Source organism: Manacus candei, unplaced genomic scaffold (assembly GCF_025592945.1).
Source record: "Manacus candei isolate 608988 ecotype Guabito, Panama unplaced genomic scaffold, ASM2559294v1 h1tg000076l, whole genome shotgun sequence".
Taxonomy (NCBI): Eukaryota; Metazoa; Chordata; class Aves; order Passeriformes; family Pipridae; genus Manacus; species Manacus candei.
This window is the reverse complement of record NW_026138124.1, coordinates 4,630,779-4,648,071: the sequence shown is the minus strand read 5'-3', so window position 1 is coordinate 4,648,071 and position 17,293 is coordinate 4,630,779. Positions and strand designations below refer to the sequence as shown.

Genomic DNA, 17,293 nt, shown 5'->3' with positions numbered 1-17,293 from the left:
AACAGTAGAAAAACTCTGGCAAATGTAGAAATAAAATAAGATAAAGTGCAAGCAGTAAATTCTGGCTCTCCTCTTCCCTTTTGCTTAAAAGGACAAGGCTTGCCTTTTGAATGAGGCCAAGGCTCCCTGTCCTGAGCCACCGAGTCCCTCCTCAGAGGTGTGTGCAATTGCTGCTTCCCTGGCCTTCACCTGCAGTTAAAAACACACATTTTTTCCTGGTCATACATTTGCTCTCCACATTGGAACCATTCTTGTAACACTCATCTAAAGGTGATATGGTTTCATAGTTTGTCCAATGGAAACTGTTACCAAACTCTTCACTTTGTAACACCTACAGGTAGAGTCACCTGGGAGAGAGGAAACCAGCTCTCCCACTTGCCCAGGCAGTGTCCCCAGTGCTGTAATTCTTTTCTCCTGTGAGTACACTGGAGTTTAGTCCCAGCAACCCACAAAGCTGCTTCCCAAATCCACCTCTTGGATTAACTGAATTAAGCAGTGGGTGGTTCATGAGTTGAACTCCACTGGGGAGCAGGGCCTGTAATTCACTGCAAACTCCCACCGTTCAGGGCACAGCAGAATCAAACTTTTTTGTGGCCAGAAAAGCAACAGAAATGGAAAACAGCCCAATTCAGATGGTCTTTTTAATCTCCACTTTGATTCTGTGCTACAGAATCAAAATGCTTCTCATTTCCCACACATCAGCCTGTTTCCACTGGATTCACACCAGATGTAGACTTGGCCTTGCATGTCCAGAAATTTAGTTTATCTTTTTAAAGGCTCTGGTTTTTGTAGAATTGGCTTAGCTGGAGTATAAAACAATAGTATCTCGTGCCTTTCAAAACTAAAGGAGTTAGATCTGTATTTTATTAGCCTCACTTCCTGTGAATACAAAGCTTTTGTGGTCATACCTTCCTCAGTTTGGTCACAGTCCTGTCCCTCTGATCATCCACACCAAGGGACTTGTTGGAGTGTGCAGTGGTCTCCTCCAAAACTCTGCAGTTTGTGGCAAGTGGTGGTAAAAGGTATGTAACTGGGTCCTATCCTGACACAGAGTGGGGACATAGTGAGGGTAACTCAACCAGAGCTGGGATCTGGGACTAGTTTCAGAGATAAGGATAGTGATCAATACATTCCTCAAAGCCTCATGAAAAGAGATGCTTCACTTGAGGTTAAAGAGCCCCAATTAAAGGAAAAGAAAAAAAAAAAAAAAGCAAAAGCAAAGACCCAGAAAGAGAAAAATCTTTCTACATGACCAAAAAAATAAACAGGAAAAGTTTCATTTGGAACTTGAGCATCCATATGCACTTAAGTCAACCAACCACAAGACAGAACTATTAGGAAAACATTTAATTACCTCTTTCTCCACCCGTTTATTTTCTTCTGACAAAAAGAAAATACTTCTTCTCTCCAAGATGTGTTGTGTGAATTATTTCACTGTGCTCTTTTGCAACCAAACAACCTCAGTCTCACTCAGCTTCCTCCTGGACTCCAGCAGCTGCAGTGTGTTCACACTCACTGCTTGTCCCTGGATGTTACTGTTCAAAGAAAAGCTTCAAACTTCTCTTTTTCAGAAACCCTACAGGATTAAATTTCAGGCAGACTGCAGGGGGACAGCTGCTCCTCCTCCTGTACTAACACAACACATGCTCTCCAGGAAGATGCATCTTCCATTCACTCGTGTCTGCTGCTGCTGAAAACACCCATGTTAGACTTGTAGGCCAGGTAAATTAAATAAAAATTCATGGGATTTTAGGAGCATTATTTCTGGAGAAGCTTATTGCAGAAATAGTCTCTGCTCACCTGCCTCACTGGTTCCTCCATACTGCACTTGTCCAACATGAGCACCACAGGGATTGACATTCAGGACTCCTGGTCTCTGCTGGTTCTGCACTGCAACAGGCCTGCTCCTCTGACTGCAAACTGCTGCCAAACCTTCTTCACCTCTTTGAAGATTGAGCTGAGTCATGTTGGGAAATCCTTGGAGATCAAGGCTATAAGAACTACAAGTGATTAGAATTAAATGGGACATTCTGGGAGGCACAGAGGAAGTTACTCAATTGTTCCAGGTTAGAAGACATTCTGATAGATACTACTTAAACCTTTGCCTCTGTCAAGTCCAATTACTGTCCAGAAAAAGCAGGAAAGATTAGGTAAGAACCATATCTATAAAGCTAGTACAGCTCTAGATGGAAGAACAAGAAGGAAAAATAAAAGTACAAGCCCCTTGAGGGTTTTCATACTTTTCAAACTACATACAAACCCCATTTAGAATGTAAGCTCAGGAGTTCTAATAAAGGTTTTGAAATGTTGCAATTCTAATTGTAAATTGAAGTGATGGAAGTGATACGATATTCATTCCTTAATAAACACTTGTAGGTACAACAGATGGCAAGCTTGATATCATCTTACTTTATATTTGCAGCTGGAGTGATGCTGCACTCAGTTGGATCCTGGACCATCCAAAACGTGCCAGAGCTTTGTCTCGACATGAACCAGATGAAAATAAGTGCTAATGGGGGTGCTTTGGGGTACCCATATGAACACAGAGCAGGGCAGAGTTTCAAGAGCTCAGTTCCCACAGGACTAGGTTTTCAAAGGGATTTATGTGTTGAATGCTTGTAATATCCAGCTACTTGTAAAAGAGCCTAAGCAGGAGCTAAGAAATGTGTAAATGTGCCTCAAGTGATAGATGCTTCATCCTTTGATCATCTTGTCACTAAGTCAGCAATTCTGTGAGCACTTGGCACTTTTGGGTTCTCCAAATACCCACAGAAAGAAAGCCCTACGTGTCTCAAGTTGGGAACACTGAAAAGTTAAGTCTTTAGTTTAAGCCTGCTTTTTACAATGGCAAAGACTTGAGAAGATTTACCCCAACTGATCGAAAAGGGTAAACCGGAATAATTTTCACAGATTCCCTATTTCAGGTTTGCATTTGGTTTAACTGAGCAAAATTTTATCAGGAAATCCAGAATCCCATGCCTTGCTATACCATGTATTTTGACAACAAGGCCTGAAAAACTGTGGCAATAAGAGAGATTGAGTTTAAAAGGGATTGATTTTAGGGTGTGTAAGGCATAAGAAAGGCGAGTTGTAACAGATCTTGCCTGTGACAGGACTTGGTATCATAATTTCCACTCTAACTCTGCTTTCTGTGATTTTACACGAGCTCAAATGATGCAAATCTACCATTTTATTGGTAAAAACCTAAAGTTTAGACATGTTCTCCCAGTTAGGTGGAAGGACTAAAGCCCATCCACAGAGACCAACCACAGGTGCTGGGGAAGGGACCCCATGGCTGGTCAGGCTCCTTCCACTGCCCCCCCGGTCACACCTCAACTATTAAGTGTTCAAGTTTGACAACTATAGTAGGTCAGGCATTAATACACCAATTTCCATACCAAGTGTGTAATTTACTGATAAAACTTTCTGAATGTTTACCCATCTTAGGTGCTTCCTTCCCCATCACATCAAGGAACAACTCGATGTGGCCCTCAGTGCTCTGGGCTGGTCGACAAGGTGGTGATCGGTCAAATATTGGACACGATGGTCTCGGAAGTGTTGTCCAGCCTCAGTGAGTCTGTGACTGTGGGGCAGAATAGTGTCTGTTGGTGTTGCTTAAACCGATTTCCTGAATAATAAACACCAACTCTGCTTTTAGGCTGCAGACCCAGGGGCGCAGCACTGAGGGGAGAGGCCTGGGTGGGGACCCTGGACAAGCCACCGCCACCTTCACCCTGTCCCTGTCCCTCTCCTTATCCTTGTCCTCAGTCTCTATGTTCCCAGTCCCTGTCCCCTATTCCCAGTCCCTGTCCCTGTCCCCAGGCCCTGTCCCTCTCCCTGGCTCCAGTCCCTATTCCCTCTCCTAGTTCCCTATTCCCAGTCCCAGTTCTTCTCCCTATCCCTGTCCTCACTCCCTATTCCTCTCCCTCTCCCTGTCTCCAGTCCCTATTCCCAGTCGCTGATCCCCTGTCTTTATTACCTGTCCCCCGTCCCTGTTCCCTGTCCCCAGTCCGTATTCCCAGGCCCTGGCCCTGGCCCCAGCCCCTGTTCCCTCCGCCTGTCCCCAGTCCCTGTTCCCAGACCCTGGCCCTATCCCTGTCCCCAGTCCCTGTCCCCAGTCCCTGTTCGCAGACCCTGGCCCTATCCCTGTCCCCAGTCCCTGTTCCCTCCGCCTGTTCCCAGTCCCTGTTCCCTCTCCCCACCCCACTCCCAGTCCCCGTCCTCACCCCGCTCCCTCCCAGCCCCGGTGGCCGTTCCCGTCCCTCACCCCGGGCGCCTGAGCGGGGCTCCTCCTCCTCCTCCTGCTGCTGCTTCTTTCCTCCTCCTCCTCCTCCTCCCGCTCCTCCCGCCCGTCTCTCCTCCCCTCCCGCCGCCGGCAGCCGCTGCTGTCACGATGAGGCGGAGGAGGCGGCGGCCCGGCCCGGCCGCTCCCGTCTCCCTGCCCGTGGCGTAGCGGTCCCCGCCCGGAGGAGGCCGCGGCGGCGGCGCCCGCCCAGCCCGGCCCGGCCCGGCCCGGCCCAGCCCAGCCCAGCCATGGCCCAGCCGGGCCCCAGCGCCCCGGCCGACGGTACCGCGGGGGGCGGCGAGGCCTGCGCAGCACCGGGCTCGCCTGGGGAGCCGCGCCGGCCGCGGGGCGGGGGAGGCGGCCTGGGCGGCCGGGAGCGGGGAGGAGCCCGGGGAGCTCGGCCGCGGGTGGTTTTTGGGGCTGTGAATGTGTAGCGCGGTGCTGCCGGGGAAAGGGAGCCCAGCCGCGGTGTGCGGGGGCAAAGAGGCCTCCCCGCCCTGCCGGGGAGATGTATCCAGGGGTAATCCGCCCGGTGGGACTCGGTCATTGGCTCGGCCGCGGCAGGTGGTGGTGGGGTGTGCCCCGAACCCACCTCGGACGGTGCTCGGTGTGGACGGTTCGTCCCTGTGCTGGAAAAGACAAAGAAAAATGACACGTCTCCTCTCGAGGTGGTGTCTCTACCTGTGCAGAAGGAAGCTAAGATTTCCCTGATTGTTGTCGTGGGAGGGTTATTTCTGGCTGGTTTGGGAGGAATTACAGACGGTTTTTTACAGTGGAGTAGGTTATGGGACTGTGTGCATATTAAAAAAAAAAATACTGTAGGTATTGCTTAGCTTGGAAGGTGGGATGGAAGGGACAGTGTTTAGTGTGTGGGATGTATGGGAAGGGGTGGGGAAGCAAGAAATCTGAGTTGAGGCTGGGCATAATGTAGATACAGGAGAACTGGAGGGATGTGCAGAATCCTGAAGGATTGGTGCTTCCCCAGCCTGGGACTAGGCCAGAGCTCTCCTCTTCTAGAGAACAGTTGAGTTTCCCTGGGAAAGCACTCTGCTAGAAAAGGGCAATGATGTATTCTTAATTATGCATGTCTAGGGAATTATGTGGACGCTTTTTTTTTTTTGGTTGAGTTACACGAGAAAGTGCTTATCCTCAGGGATTTCAGGATTTCAGGCTGCCTTTTAAAAGTTTTAATGGCGAAGGTGCTTAGATTGTGGGTTTTCCCCTGCATTAAGGTCAATGATTGCTTGCTGGCCTGCTGAGGGGAAGGTGGATTTCCTTGCTGTCATGCTTGTAAGGTCAGCGTTGTATGGGTTGTTCTCGTGTACTTTCTGGTGAATAACCATTGTTTATTGTTCTTTAGCCTGTTCTTCTGAGAGCTGCAGAACAACTTCCAACAAAATTTCTTCCTGGCTCTTGCAGGCTGTCTGACCACAGATGTGCAGTGTACAAATGTTTGCTGCCTCTTGGCCAGGGAAGGTAGTTGTGTCTTAGTAGTAGATTAGAAGATGCAAGTTGGGTAGATTTTTGTTGTTGTCGTTTAAAAAGAAGGCGAAAAAGGTGCAAGTAAATTTAGTGATTTGATAGGTTGGTGAAGTCTGTCTTGTAGGAGGTATGGTTTGATGTCTTTCTCCTGCTGTGGGGAGATGAGGATGCTGTAAATAAGACACGTGGCAGGAGGAACTGGCTGCAAGTTGGATGAGTTCTGAAAGTGGTTGCTGTGTTTCTACACTAAGGAATTACAGCTCCTAAAATGGCTCCTCTCCCCATCCTCCTTTGGCTGTAATAAGACCAGTTTGGGGTTGGTTTTTTCAATCCACTTTGATTACTATCCTGTTGTTCTCATCTATGCTGGTTTTATTTGTAAGTAACTTGCCAAAAGTGTGCCTTGAAACTCTGTTCTGTTTTAATGTGGAGAGAATTGAAGAAATGAATTATTTAATATTTTTAGTTGTCTGCACTGCATTTATTGCTTAAAGTAGTGTAGCCTCTGATTTAAGATTACATGTGACAAAATAGAACTGGATTAATATGTTCCCCCAAGGAAAAAGAATGGCTTTTTGTAATTACTTATATTGATTATAAATACCTTATGCATTCTTTACTTGTGCAAGACATATCAGCTAGGATTTGTTTTGTGGAAAGCAAATATAAAAGAACTAAAATTTCTACTGTAGTAGAAATTATATATATGGAACAACATGAGAGGACTATAATATAGAATGTGTCTTCTATTTCAGAGCCTCTGCTGGATGGAAAATGGGCCCAAGAATAGGGGAAGGAATAGTGCAAAGAAACAGGAAAAGAATGGATGTCATGTGCTGCCCTGGGTTTGTACTTTGGATTAGTGTAGACCTTAATAACCCTCTAATCCGTTGTGTGGGGTAACAGTTTCTATATGATAAGAATCACAGAGAGGCCAAGTGCAGAGTCCTTGGTGCTGGTGGAGCTTTGTGAACTGTGAGCTCACAATGTTGACCTGTGTTGCAAGTGGGGGCATGCTGCTTACTGAGCCTGGTCAAGGGGCTTTTTGGGGACATTTAATTTATATGTGTTGTCTGGATTGCTTGACCAGAACAGTAATGTCTTATTTTTCAAAATATTTTTGTTTTGAATATCATACTCAAAATTCAAACCTCTCAGCCTCCCAGGGTTGAGTTTGGATCTGGGTGCTTGCCATCTCTGAAAATAAGGTTACCAAACAACATGTTTTGGCATAGCTTTTCCCTCTCAGAATGCTCAGGCTTTAGTATAATTCCCTTACTCATATTTGGAAAACGCTTCAATGAAGGAACTGCAGTACCATAAAACACTAAATCTTCAATACCAAAGTTAATTAGAATGATATGTCAATTATTCAACTCTTGCTGCCATAAACTGAAACCATTAGTACAGTCAGGCTGACAATTAGCATATCCATTGATATTATTCAGTGATAAACTGTTAATGGCACAGTCTATCAGATATTTTAATAAGAATTTGCAGAAAGAATCAATCCAATATTGGAGTAACACCTTCTTCCCCCTGTGCTTAGGCCAGTAAAAGTGGTGTCTCTGTGGTGGGAGGATGTGCCAGCTCTCAGCCGAGGGAGCTGCTGGGCTGTAGGTAGAGGATTGGAGGGCCTTGTCATGTTGATTTTGGTGCCACCAGCAGCACCATGATCTTCATTGTGTCCCTGTGTCAATAATCCAGGATCCCCAAAAGAACTGGGAGTTGCTGTTGCTGTGCTCATCACACCCCAGGGGCTGAGCGTGAGGGACCGGGCTTGTCAGAAAATTAAGTAGCAAAACCTTGGATGGTTTTATGTTTCCAGTTACTTCCCTTGCAAGTGTATCACTTTAAAATGAAGTGGAAGTATCTAAAAATGCTGTTACTCATCTCCAGGCGAGGTGTGGTTTGGAGGGGACTGGCTGTGAGTGCTGATGTCCAGCTCTGCATTGTTGATGTAACTGTGGGATGTCAAACCCTTCTCTCTTGGGGAGTATCTTCAAAATTGCTGCTACTTTCCAAAAATTTCTTCCTTCACATTAATTTTTCTTGGTTTATTATTATTTACTTGTTCTGTTATTAATAGTTGCTGATATTACACAGCAAATATATTTTGAATTTAAACCCACCAACCTTCACGCTTTTTGGTTTTAGGCTGTGTGTTTTTCCACGTCAGTTCAGTGGACAAGTCTGGAATTTGATTTCGAAAGCAAAACACACACCTTGAACATACATGTTCCCACCTTTTAGAATTTCTAAGGGAGTTTTGATCCACTCAGCAGGTCAGTTTGTCCAGAGTGGAAATATGAACATTCAAGGTCTTTTCCTGTTTAAGTCAAGTCCCAGATTTGTGTCTTAATTTTGAAAAATAACACGATCCTGATCTTTATAATCACCTGTTGATTTGCCTGAAGGCACAATATACTTTATTAAATATACTTTAACCTGTGGACTGACTCTCTATTGTGTTTTGAATGCTGGAAGATATAAATTCTTTGCCCATTTTTATTGCTTCTTGGCGGCTTCACCGTCCTCACAGAGATGATGGACTTACTAAGTGTTTTCTTCCCTCCCTGGCCTGGTGCCTCGGGATGCTGAGCTGCTTTCCCCTAGCCCTTGATGGGTGGAACTAGTTTGTGTGTGCTCCCTTGCAAGTGATTGAAGAAGGAATTTTGTTTAAAAACTTTTAAGAAGCTAAAGCAAACAACGTCTGTCAGCGTGGGAGTGGATCAAATCCCATCGGCTTCATCGTGGCTGATGGTCGAATAGGAGACTTGCTGGACTTTCACTGCAGGCACTTTATTAAAACTACTTCTCAGATGTGAAGTTTTCTGTACTAAATTTAGGTATTTTAACTACATACTTTTCTTTAAAAAAATATACCAAGTGTGTAGCTTAAAAAGAAGGATGAGGTTATGGCTTTACTCTGACTGAAGTCTCCCAAGATAAGAACTGGTAACTTTGATAAGCAGCACTTCCTAACCAATCTGCTATGAAAGCCAGCGTGTGTGTGGATTTCAGAGGAACATCTTTCACACCAAACTCTGATGCTTCTGAATCATTCATAGGTTTTACTTTCAGAATTGGGTTTAGTGTCTGGTTTAGTGGTGGCTGAGTTAGTGGTACTGCCCTCTGCAAGTTATTCTATAAATAGGGGAAACATTGTCTCCTTTTAGTCATGGCATAGTCAGTTAAGCATGATGATGAATTATCTCTGGAGAAATTTAAGTCATTTGATATTTTTATATAAACTGACATAGGAAGAACAAGTGAATAGTGTACCCTTGGTTAATATTTCTGTATCTTTCAGAAGGAAGAGCATTGCTTGAAAAAACTTCTGGGTTGTCCTGTTGCTCTATTACAGTGCCTGTAGTACCTTAAGAATGCAGAACTGCAGCATGACTGGGGATATAATGAGGAATTGTGTTTATTTATGTATTTTTTCCCATTCATGTCCAGTTCTGTCAGCCACAACTCCCCTTGGCATTCAGCTGACTTGTGGTGGTGCTTCTCCCCTTCCTGTCCCTATCCTGTGCTTGTCTCCTCAGGCCTGACTCCTCCATATACAATGAAGAGGAAAAATAAGGCTTTTCAGCCACCCTTTGTGGCTCTTTCCACCTCCCCTGGCAATTTGTGCTTCCACCCAGCAGAGCAGCAGAGCCGTGGCCTTGCCTGACCTTTGCTTTCCGGTTTTTCCTCTCTCTCCAGTCAAACACCAGTCATTTGACCTTGTCTTGGGCAACCCCTGCTCTTCAGCAAGTCCTGTGCTCTCCTCAAACCTCCTTCCCAGCCACCACCTCAGCTTCTCTAAATCTTGCTGTCCCTCTCACTGCCTTCTGCAGCCTCTGTGGGTGTTCCTGTCCCTTGTCCTTGGTTTGGCTACTCTGCTCTGCAGGATCACACCCCCTTTCTCCATGTCCTCCATCCCTCCATTCTTCCTCTTCTAGAGAAAATCTCATGACTGTACAAACTTCCTCTGTGAAAAACGTCTTTTCTAAACAGCCTGGCTCCCTGGCTGTGTTGAGTCTCAGCCTATTTGTTGTTTTTAAAATATATTTTTCTTGATTTAAGATCTCTCCAGGTTCTGCAACTAAGAAAGGAAGATCTCCTTGTGCTTTACTCTTGGTATAGAGCAACCATTCACCTGCTTTTCAACCCTGCCTTAGACATGTTCAGGTGCTGAGTGTTTTCACAGAACAGATTATAGAACTTTGAGGCAATCAACTTCAGTTACCTGTTTATCTTGAGGTTGGCTGAAATCTAGTTCTTTAATACATTGATATCTTCATTTATAAACCAAGTGCCTCACAGATGGCAAAAATTAATTGCTGGAAGTTAACTTATGCCCCTTGGAAAGGTAGAAAATGTAAGTGTTCCATCTTTTGGCTATTGGAGGGCGTCTGAAAGTTGCTGTAAGTAGAGAGCAGGGCAGGAAACACAGAGTGCTGAGATCTGCTTGTTTGGTTCTGGGTGCAGTTAAGAGCCCTGTCTTGTCTTGTGTGTCTGGCAGTGCTAAGAACTGAAAAATAACTGAGATCTTGGAGAGAAAAAAAAAAAGGCAGCCTGATTTTTAGTTACTTAACAAGCAAAAAGCACCTCACCTCACTGTGGTGAGTCACACCGAGAAGAAATTTAAATTCAGGTGGGATTTTATTTTTTTAATTAATATTTATCTTCTTGTTTATATTTTGTTGTTTCTGAAAATGTCTTTTAGTAAACCTAGGGAGCAAAAACGCAGTAACAGGCAGAAGTTATGCATGGCAAAAGGAATCAGAATCAATAACTGGAAGACAATGGAAGCATTAACTGTGTGTGCTCCAGAGGGAATGGCCTGAGGTGGGAGGGAAGGATTACCTGGGGATTAAACCAGACTGGATTTGTTGATTATAGCAGTGTTCCCACGCCTTTCAGACAGTGACCTGCATAGATTGTGTGGCTTGTGCTGCATCTTTTGTCAGTACGTGTTTTTAGCTCTCACATAATTGCAACAAGATTTGCAATTCTGCTTAAATGGCAACAAAAGGGAGGAATATGGAAAACAAGAGACTAAACAGCCCTTTCACTGTTTTCCTCAGAGTGTTTCCTTGTATAACTGTTCACCCCCCCACTTGTGCCTTGAGAGGGTAACTTTTTGTATTTGCATGGGTGGTCAGCACTGAAATCCTCCCCAACAGAAATGATTTATTTTAATCTGTGCTCCATCAGTGCAAAATGAGGAGGCAGCACCATGGTTGGTTGCTTTAAAAAAAAACCAAAACAAAGCAGTAACTTGAAACAGTAACTTAGATACAACCACAGAGTATAAAACAGTCCTTACATCTGTATGTTGAGTGTCATTGGCTTAATCTACACAGGAAGAAACACAGAGGAGTGCTAGAAGTTATTGCTCAAGCAATAATTATTTTAACCATCCACAATAAATTTCCATGTCTGGTATCCTTTAAGGAAATTGTCTTTCCTGAGGCCTACTGGAGTTCATATTAGACTCCCATTGACTTCAGACACAAGAACTGGAACATTCATCTTACATTAACAGCAGCCTGTGCCAAAACCCCTCTGATATATTTTATCTGTGGTGTTACTTGGTTTATTTTGGTGAAGTACGAAGCATAAATTTGGCTCTGTTAGTTCAAATCATCTGACAAGCTGGCATCTTTACGTCATAATTTAAATTTTCTGTTAAAGATTGGTTTCAAGTGAGGTTTTCTTAATTGCCAGCTCGCTCTGTCTGTTTATATCTTCATCCCTGTGCTGTGTGTGGAGCTGTGTGTGAAATTAATGGGGAAGCAATTAGCCAAACTCGGAATTCTGTGCCCGAGTGACGCTTCTAGCTGTGAAAATATCAGAGCTGTCTGTCTGGTCTTCACAGCTTCTGTCTGAGTTTTAGATGAAACTGGAGATAAAGATGCTAAATCTCTAAGTGGTGTATTAACTCCTGGTGTTCCAGAGGGTGCTGAGGATTGCACTGAGCTGATGAGCCATTGGGAAGGGCTGTAGTGGCACTTTACAGGGTCTAATCAAACTGCACTTTTGTTCAAGCATATTTGCTTTCAAGTAAGAGTAAATGTGAGCCCGGCCTTTTTCTGGAATACAAATGTTTTCTGATATATTTTTCTCTACAGCCCTAGGTTTTGTACCCATCTGTACTGGAGACACCCTTTCAGCTGCCCTTGTTCAAAACCCAAGTTTGTACAAACACTGGGGGGAAATCTGAGCTTGGGAATTTGCTTTCTGATACCCATTAAGTTTGAGAGCTTCCCCTGGAGAGTCTGAATGGAAATCAGGATTTGAGGAAGGTCATTTATCACTTACCAATGTCAGTCATCAAGTCTTAAAAAGTAAGTTCTGCCGTGTGGCTACACCAATCCCAGTTGCCACAAGGCAGAGTGGGGGACAGAAGGAAGGCCAGAGTGTTTCTTTTGGCAGGCAGCACTTAGGTTAAAGTGATTATCAGGCTGTACCCATGGGCTGTGGTTTCAGGTTGCAGCTAAGCCAGTCTAGAAGGTTGCTGCTGCTGAGAGGAGGGTTCCTGCTCTCTTCTTCCTCCTCCCACAGGATGTTTCCTTTAGGCCAGCTCTGCACAGTGGACCCATCACTGAGCCAGTTCAGCTCAGACACCCAGCTGAGAACTAGTCACTGCTGAATTAATTAGTTTAATTCATTTAGTGAAAGGCCTGAGAAGTGTTAGAGCTGGTATAAAGGAAGGGTGGAGACCACACAGTAGTAATATGAGTGTCAAAGGGTGCAGTTCTGGCTCTTTTTCACAGTTTACTCTATATGCTCACATGAGCCCTTGGTATATGCTCAGCTAAGTCATGAGTGTGGTCTGGTTTGGACCTGGTTTGACTCACTCCCCTCCCACCCCCCAAATTTCTGCTCTGATCCTGTCCCTGCACAGCCTCAAAGGTCTGTGGCATGATGGGAATAAAGGCACAGGAGGTGGGAGTGCTGAGTTACCCTTTCACATGACCACCAGTACATACACTGATTTAAAATGATCATCACTGCAGGCTTAGGCAAGTGTTCCTGTTCTGTAGTGCTTGTACCCCTGGCATATTTTAAAATGTTTTGAGAATTTCATGCTGGAGGAGGATTTTCTTCCTTTTTAACAGTTCAGGAATTCATTTAGGTGACAAGTGGTTGCAAAAAATATGAATATATAGAATCATGGCACTGTTTTTTTGTCAAGAAATAGATTATGGAGGCTTGGGGGAGTACTAGTCTGTTGTTCTCAGGGAACCTATTAAATTGCTGTAGAAACCTTACTCTAAAGGATAGGAGCTGTATCCTGTTCCTTATCAAATAAAGATGTTAATCATCTTTTATTATTTCTCATACTATATTTATCATCACAATGTTTCCATAAATACCTCTGGCAACAATATTTTCCAGGCCCTTTATTAAGATTTATATCCTTTAAGTGACTAAGGCACCATGTTTTCATGCCTGCAAGCTGCTCTTCTGACAACTGACATTTTCAATTTACTATTCCTGGAGAGTGAGTTTTTACCTGTTCCCTTTCCCTCTTTATTCTCTGTCTACCAATTTGGGTGGCCAAATTATATAGGAAGGGACAGGGAACCACAGTGGGAAAGAAATCTGGTGTTACCTTCCTTTTGTGGATATTGTTCAAATCCATAACTTGGGTCTGAATTCTGAAGCTCTTCTGGTACTTGTAAAATTACCCTGGTGCTCTCTGGTAGCTGTGCACGTGGAAGTGATTTTCCATGCTAATATTGATTATTTCAGCTTTTGAAAATGTCCACAAAGATGCTGATTTGCTTTAAATGACAGTCCCCTCATACCTGTAGCAATGGTAGATTAACAGAAGCCATTGCCTGTGTAAATTCCACAAACACTGACATGTTTCTGGTTTTCTCTGCATCATTTTCTTGTTACCTTCCTTTCAGTTTTTAAGTGTCATCATTAATTTGTTCTTCCTGCTCAGCAATTGGGAAGCAGAGTGTTTGGGATGGTGTCAAAGCTACACCTCAGTTCTTGTCCCTATGACAAACAGCACAAGATCTCAGACTGGTGGTATCTGGGGGAATTTTTGAATTAATGTAATGGTTTTCTTTTATATATTAACTTACTTCATTAAAGAGAACACTGCAGTAGTGTTGTTTTGTGTTGTTTTTTTTTTTCACCTGAGATTTGAGTCCTACTTTATTCCCATTTTCTTCCCAGAAGAGGACAGCCTTTAATAAATCTGTAGGCAAAGTGATAAACATATTATAAGGAGTCACAGGGATTTTTTCTCCCTCCCACTGCAAATGAGTCAGCAATTAAATTATCTTGAAAGAAAATCACTCCTTAATCTGTTGTCTGGGGTTAGCAAGTGTTTACATTTTAAAAACAGTTATATTAGTGGTGTTCAGAGTGATAAATTGTGTAAGGGGTCTCCTTATAGTGAAGTACATATCAGAACCTCTCCCTAAATATCTGTCAATCTGAAATATTCTTATTTTATCAGAGCAGCAGGTTTCTGATGGTTTATTAAGACAATATCCTCAACTTAAATTTTCTTTTTCTGGCAAGAAACACTGAAAACCTCCCTGTCAAGTGTAATTGCCACGTGAAATAGTCTAATCCTGTTCTGGGTTTTCTGGTTATATCATAGAAATGCTGAGAGGTGGTAGTGTGGACAAACTTGGCAGAAATATCCCTGTGTGATACGAGGACTCATTCATATTTTCAGTGTTGTTGTGGTCAGGGAGATTTAAGTGACTTGACATTTCGGGGGGCTTGCTTTAAAATGCTGTGGCAGGGGAAGGGGTGGCTGTGCTGGGGTTCTGCTTCCAGGCTGGAGGAGCCTCTGTGTCTCCTTCAAACCCCTTCTGGTGGTGCTCAGCTCTCCAGGGGATGAGGTGGGCCAGGCTGATGGAGTGCCAGGCGTGGTGGATGTGTGTGACATGTGGGGACATGTTTGACAGCTGAATTGTTTAAGCTCAGATGTCTGAAATGCTCAAAAAGCTTTGCCCCGGGGGCATCAAGTCAGGCTGTGACTGCAGGGGGTAGAGATCTACCTGAGTTGGCCTTGAGCTGGCAGTGGTGTGATCCAGCACAAGCTGTGAAGCATTTTGGAGAATCTTCCCAGTTCTTGGGTAATTCTCCCTCCCTGACTTCTGTGCTGCCATCACATTGTTTGCTCAAGCACTGACTGGGCTCAGTAAATGCTCTCAGCCTGGAGAGTAAATAACCCCTTCCACAAACCCAAGGAGACACTGAGCTTTTTCCTGCAATCCTTTTCTTTAAAAAATTGATCCTCCTGTAAAGAGCAGTTATAAAAAAGAAAAATTGTGAAAGTGGAACAAGATACAAACACTGAGGGAGCAGGGAAAACGCTGGTGATTGTGACGAGGTTGGTAACTCTGTTCTCTCCATTTTGTGTCACTGTAGATGAATTCAAAGTTCACCAGACTGTAGCTTGCTGCTGGCTTTTGAAATGCTCTGATATGCATTCAGGCTTAGCAACACTGCATTTCTGAGGAGATTCACTGCTGGTAGCAGCAGGATGCAGCCAAAATGCTTTCCATAGGATTCCATCTATGGTGATGTCCGGTTGACTTTTCCAACACTGTGATTCATCCACTGCTGCCCTATTTAAATTATTCAGAGAACTGATGAAGCACAAAGCATGGTTGAATTTCTTGGAAAAAAATGCTAACCAATGGTGTTTTCCTGAAATTTTAACAGGGATTGTTCTCCCCTCACACCAAAACATCAACAGCAGAAATTGGAGTAAACAGAGAGTAAAAACCCTTCATGGATCAAGTTGAGACTTCTGTGGGGAAAACTGTGTGCACAGAACTGAGAGGTCTGATGGCAATGCTGGTTAAAAGGAAAGAACCAGCTACTTTCCTGGTAGGGAATGTAGGAATAGCCAGGCCATAATGATGGAGGTAGAGGACTGCCCTTGGGAAGAGATGATGCTTTTGGCAAATGAAAGATGAATTGCTGGAAAAAAAATTCCACTTCCCTTTTGTCAACGTGGACATACATGATTAAGTGCATTCCTGTGATACTCGATGTGACTTGAGCACTGTTCCATTGCAGTGCAATGTAAATAATGTTTAACTGAGCATAAATTTCCAACTGGACTTAAGTTCCCTGAGGTCAGAATGACTAAGTGTGTGGAAGAGGTGAGGAGCATTGCTTGTCCCATGGACTGGGCTTATCCAAACTGGGAGTCAGGTGTGTGATTCCCCTTTACTGAGTGCAGGGAATGGAGATTTGGACCCCAGAGCAGCAACTGCCTGGTTTTGTGTCCAAGAAAGAAGATAAGGGAGGCAATAACAAAGCAAGGAAGTAGTTAACATGTGAGAGCTGTGAAAAGGGAGAAAAAGTGGGAAGCAGAAGTGGAAAAAAACGGGGAAGGAGAAACAGTGTGTTGGCTTTTTTTTCCCCCCATGTAATTGTGGATGAAGATGTTTGCTGTATAAACATACTTTGGGGGAGATACTTATTACTATGAATGGCTGTTTATTTACTGTGCAGGTTTAATTAGGCCTTTTAAAGGACCCTTTTTTCTCTTCCCTTTGTTCTTGTCCTCATCTTGTGGCTGCCCCATCCCTGGAAGTGTTCAAGGCCGGGTTGGATGGGGCTTGGAGCAACCTGGGCTAGTGAAAAGTGTTGGATTTGGAATAAGATGGTCCTTAAAATCCCTTCCAGCCCAAACCATTCTGTGATTCTTGGCTGAATTATAGAACAGAATCTTTCCATTTGTTCAAACACCTCAGTTTCTTTAGATTTTAATTATTTTTATGTGGTGGCTCTTTTTTTTTATTAATGGAGAATGTCATGCAGTGCTTAACATAAAAAAGGAAAATAAAGAGTAGGAATAGGCATTACTGAGACTACAAGTTTAGTGGAAAGGTGTGTTTGTCATTCAACTTCAATGAAAAATAATGTTACTTTCAAACTTTAATAGTATATTGCAAGCTTCCACTTGATGCCAATGGAGTATTTATAATGTGGTTGGGTGTTTGTAACATCCCAGTTGAATATTTTTAATCCTGCAGTCGTTGATTTACTGCAATAAATAAAAAGATACTGTAGCAGATATGATGCAGCAAGGCTCAGTTCTGCTTTTTGCTCTCTGCAACACCGGGTGTGTATGGCATTAAATCGGTCCTGGGTTGTTTGCCTGTGAGTGTTCAGTCAATAGAGAACAAACTGGGGATGTCAAATAACCTTCAGCTGCACCATAAACCAGAAATGGTTGGATGAATGCAGCAGTGTCTCTGAAAACCCCAAATGGGGAACTGAGTCCCTTCTGCAGAAGGACTCACTGGTGGTGACGTTGGGCAGCAACGGCCCTGCTGCTGGGGCACAGCTGGGGGGGACAGTCACCAGGTTTTCCCCTTTTTATAGCTGAGTTACCATCATTGCAGGCAGTGAAATACTCTGAAAAAGGCGGTGTGACAGTCTCAGTGCAGAGGGGTTTGTTGCCACTCTGAAAATGAGAGTGGCAAGTGGGAGGTGGGGGGAGATGAGATGAGGAGTGCGTGGTGACCACTGAGC

General features: G+C 44.0%; 1 protein-coding gene and 1 long non-coding RNA gene across 4 annotated transcripts in view; one reads left to right on the top strand and one right to left on the bottom strand.

Moving 5' to 3' along the window:
• Positions 1 to 109: 109 nt before the first annotated feature.
• Positions 110 to 4,231, bottom strand: LOC127480820 (uncharacterized). 2 transcript variants are annotated; one of them, XR_007908022.1, is made up of 4 exons: positions 1,801 to 4,231; positions 1,355 to 1,690; positions 909 to 1,097; positions 110 to 189 (listed from the first exon to the last, which is right to left on the bottom strand). It is a non-coding gene; the product is annotated as an uncharacterized LOC127480820 (long non-coding RNA). The 2 variants fall into 2 exon arrangements; XR_007908023.1 differs by lacking the exons at positions 909 to 1,097; positions 1,355 to 1,690 and having other exon boundaries at positions 1,801 to 2,000; positions 3,439 to 4,223.
• A 121-nt stretch (positions 4,232 to 4,352) lies between these two features.
• RABEP1 (rabaptin, RAB GTPase binding effector protein 1) overlaps positions 4,353 to 17,293 on the top strand; it is a 47,029-nt gene continuing 34,088 nt past the window's right edge. Inside the window, exon 1 of one of the 2 annotated variants that reach the window (XM_051809291.1) lies at positions 4,353 to 4,567. In XM_051809291.1, the coding sequence (XP_051665251.1) occupies positions 4,534 to 4,567 (34 nt within the window). In that variant the 5' untranslated portion in view covers positions 4,353 to 4,533. Of the gene's footprint in view, positions 4,568 to 6,542; positions 6,613 to 17,293 lie in introns of those variants that run through there. The other variant, XM_051809292.1, reaches the window with a different exon arrangement.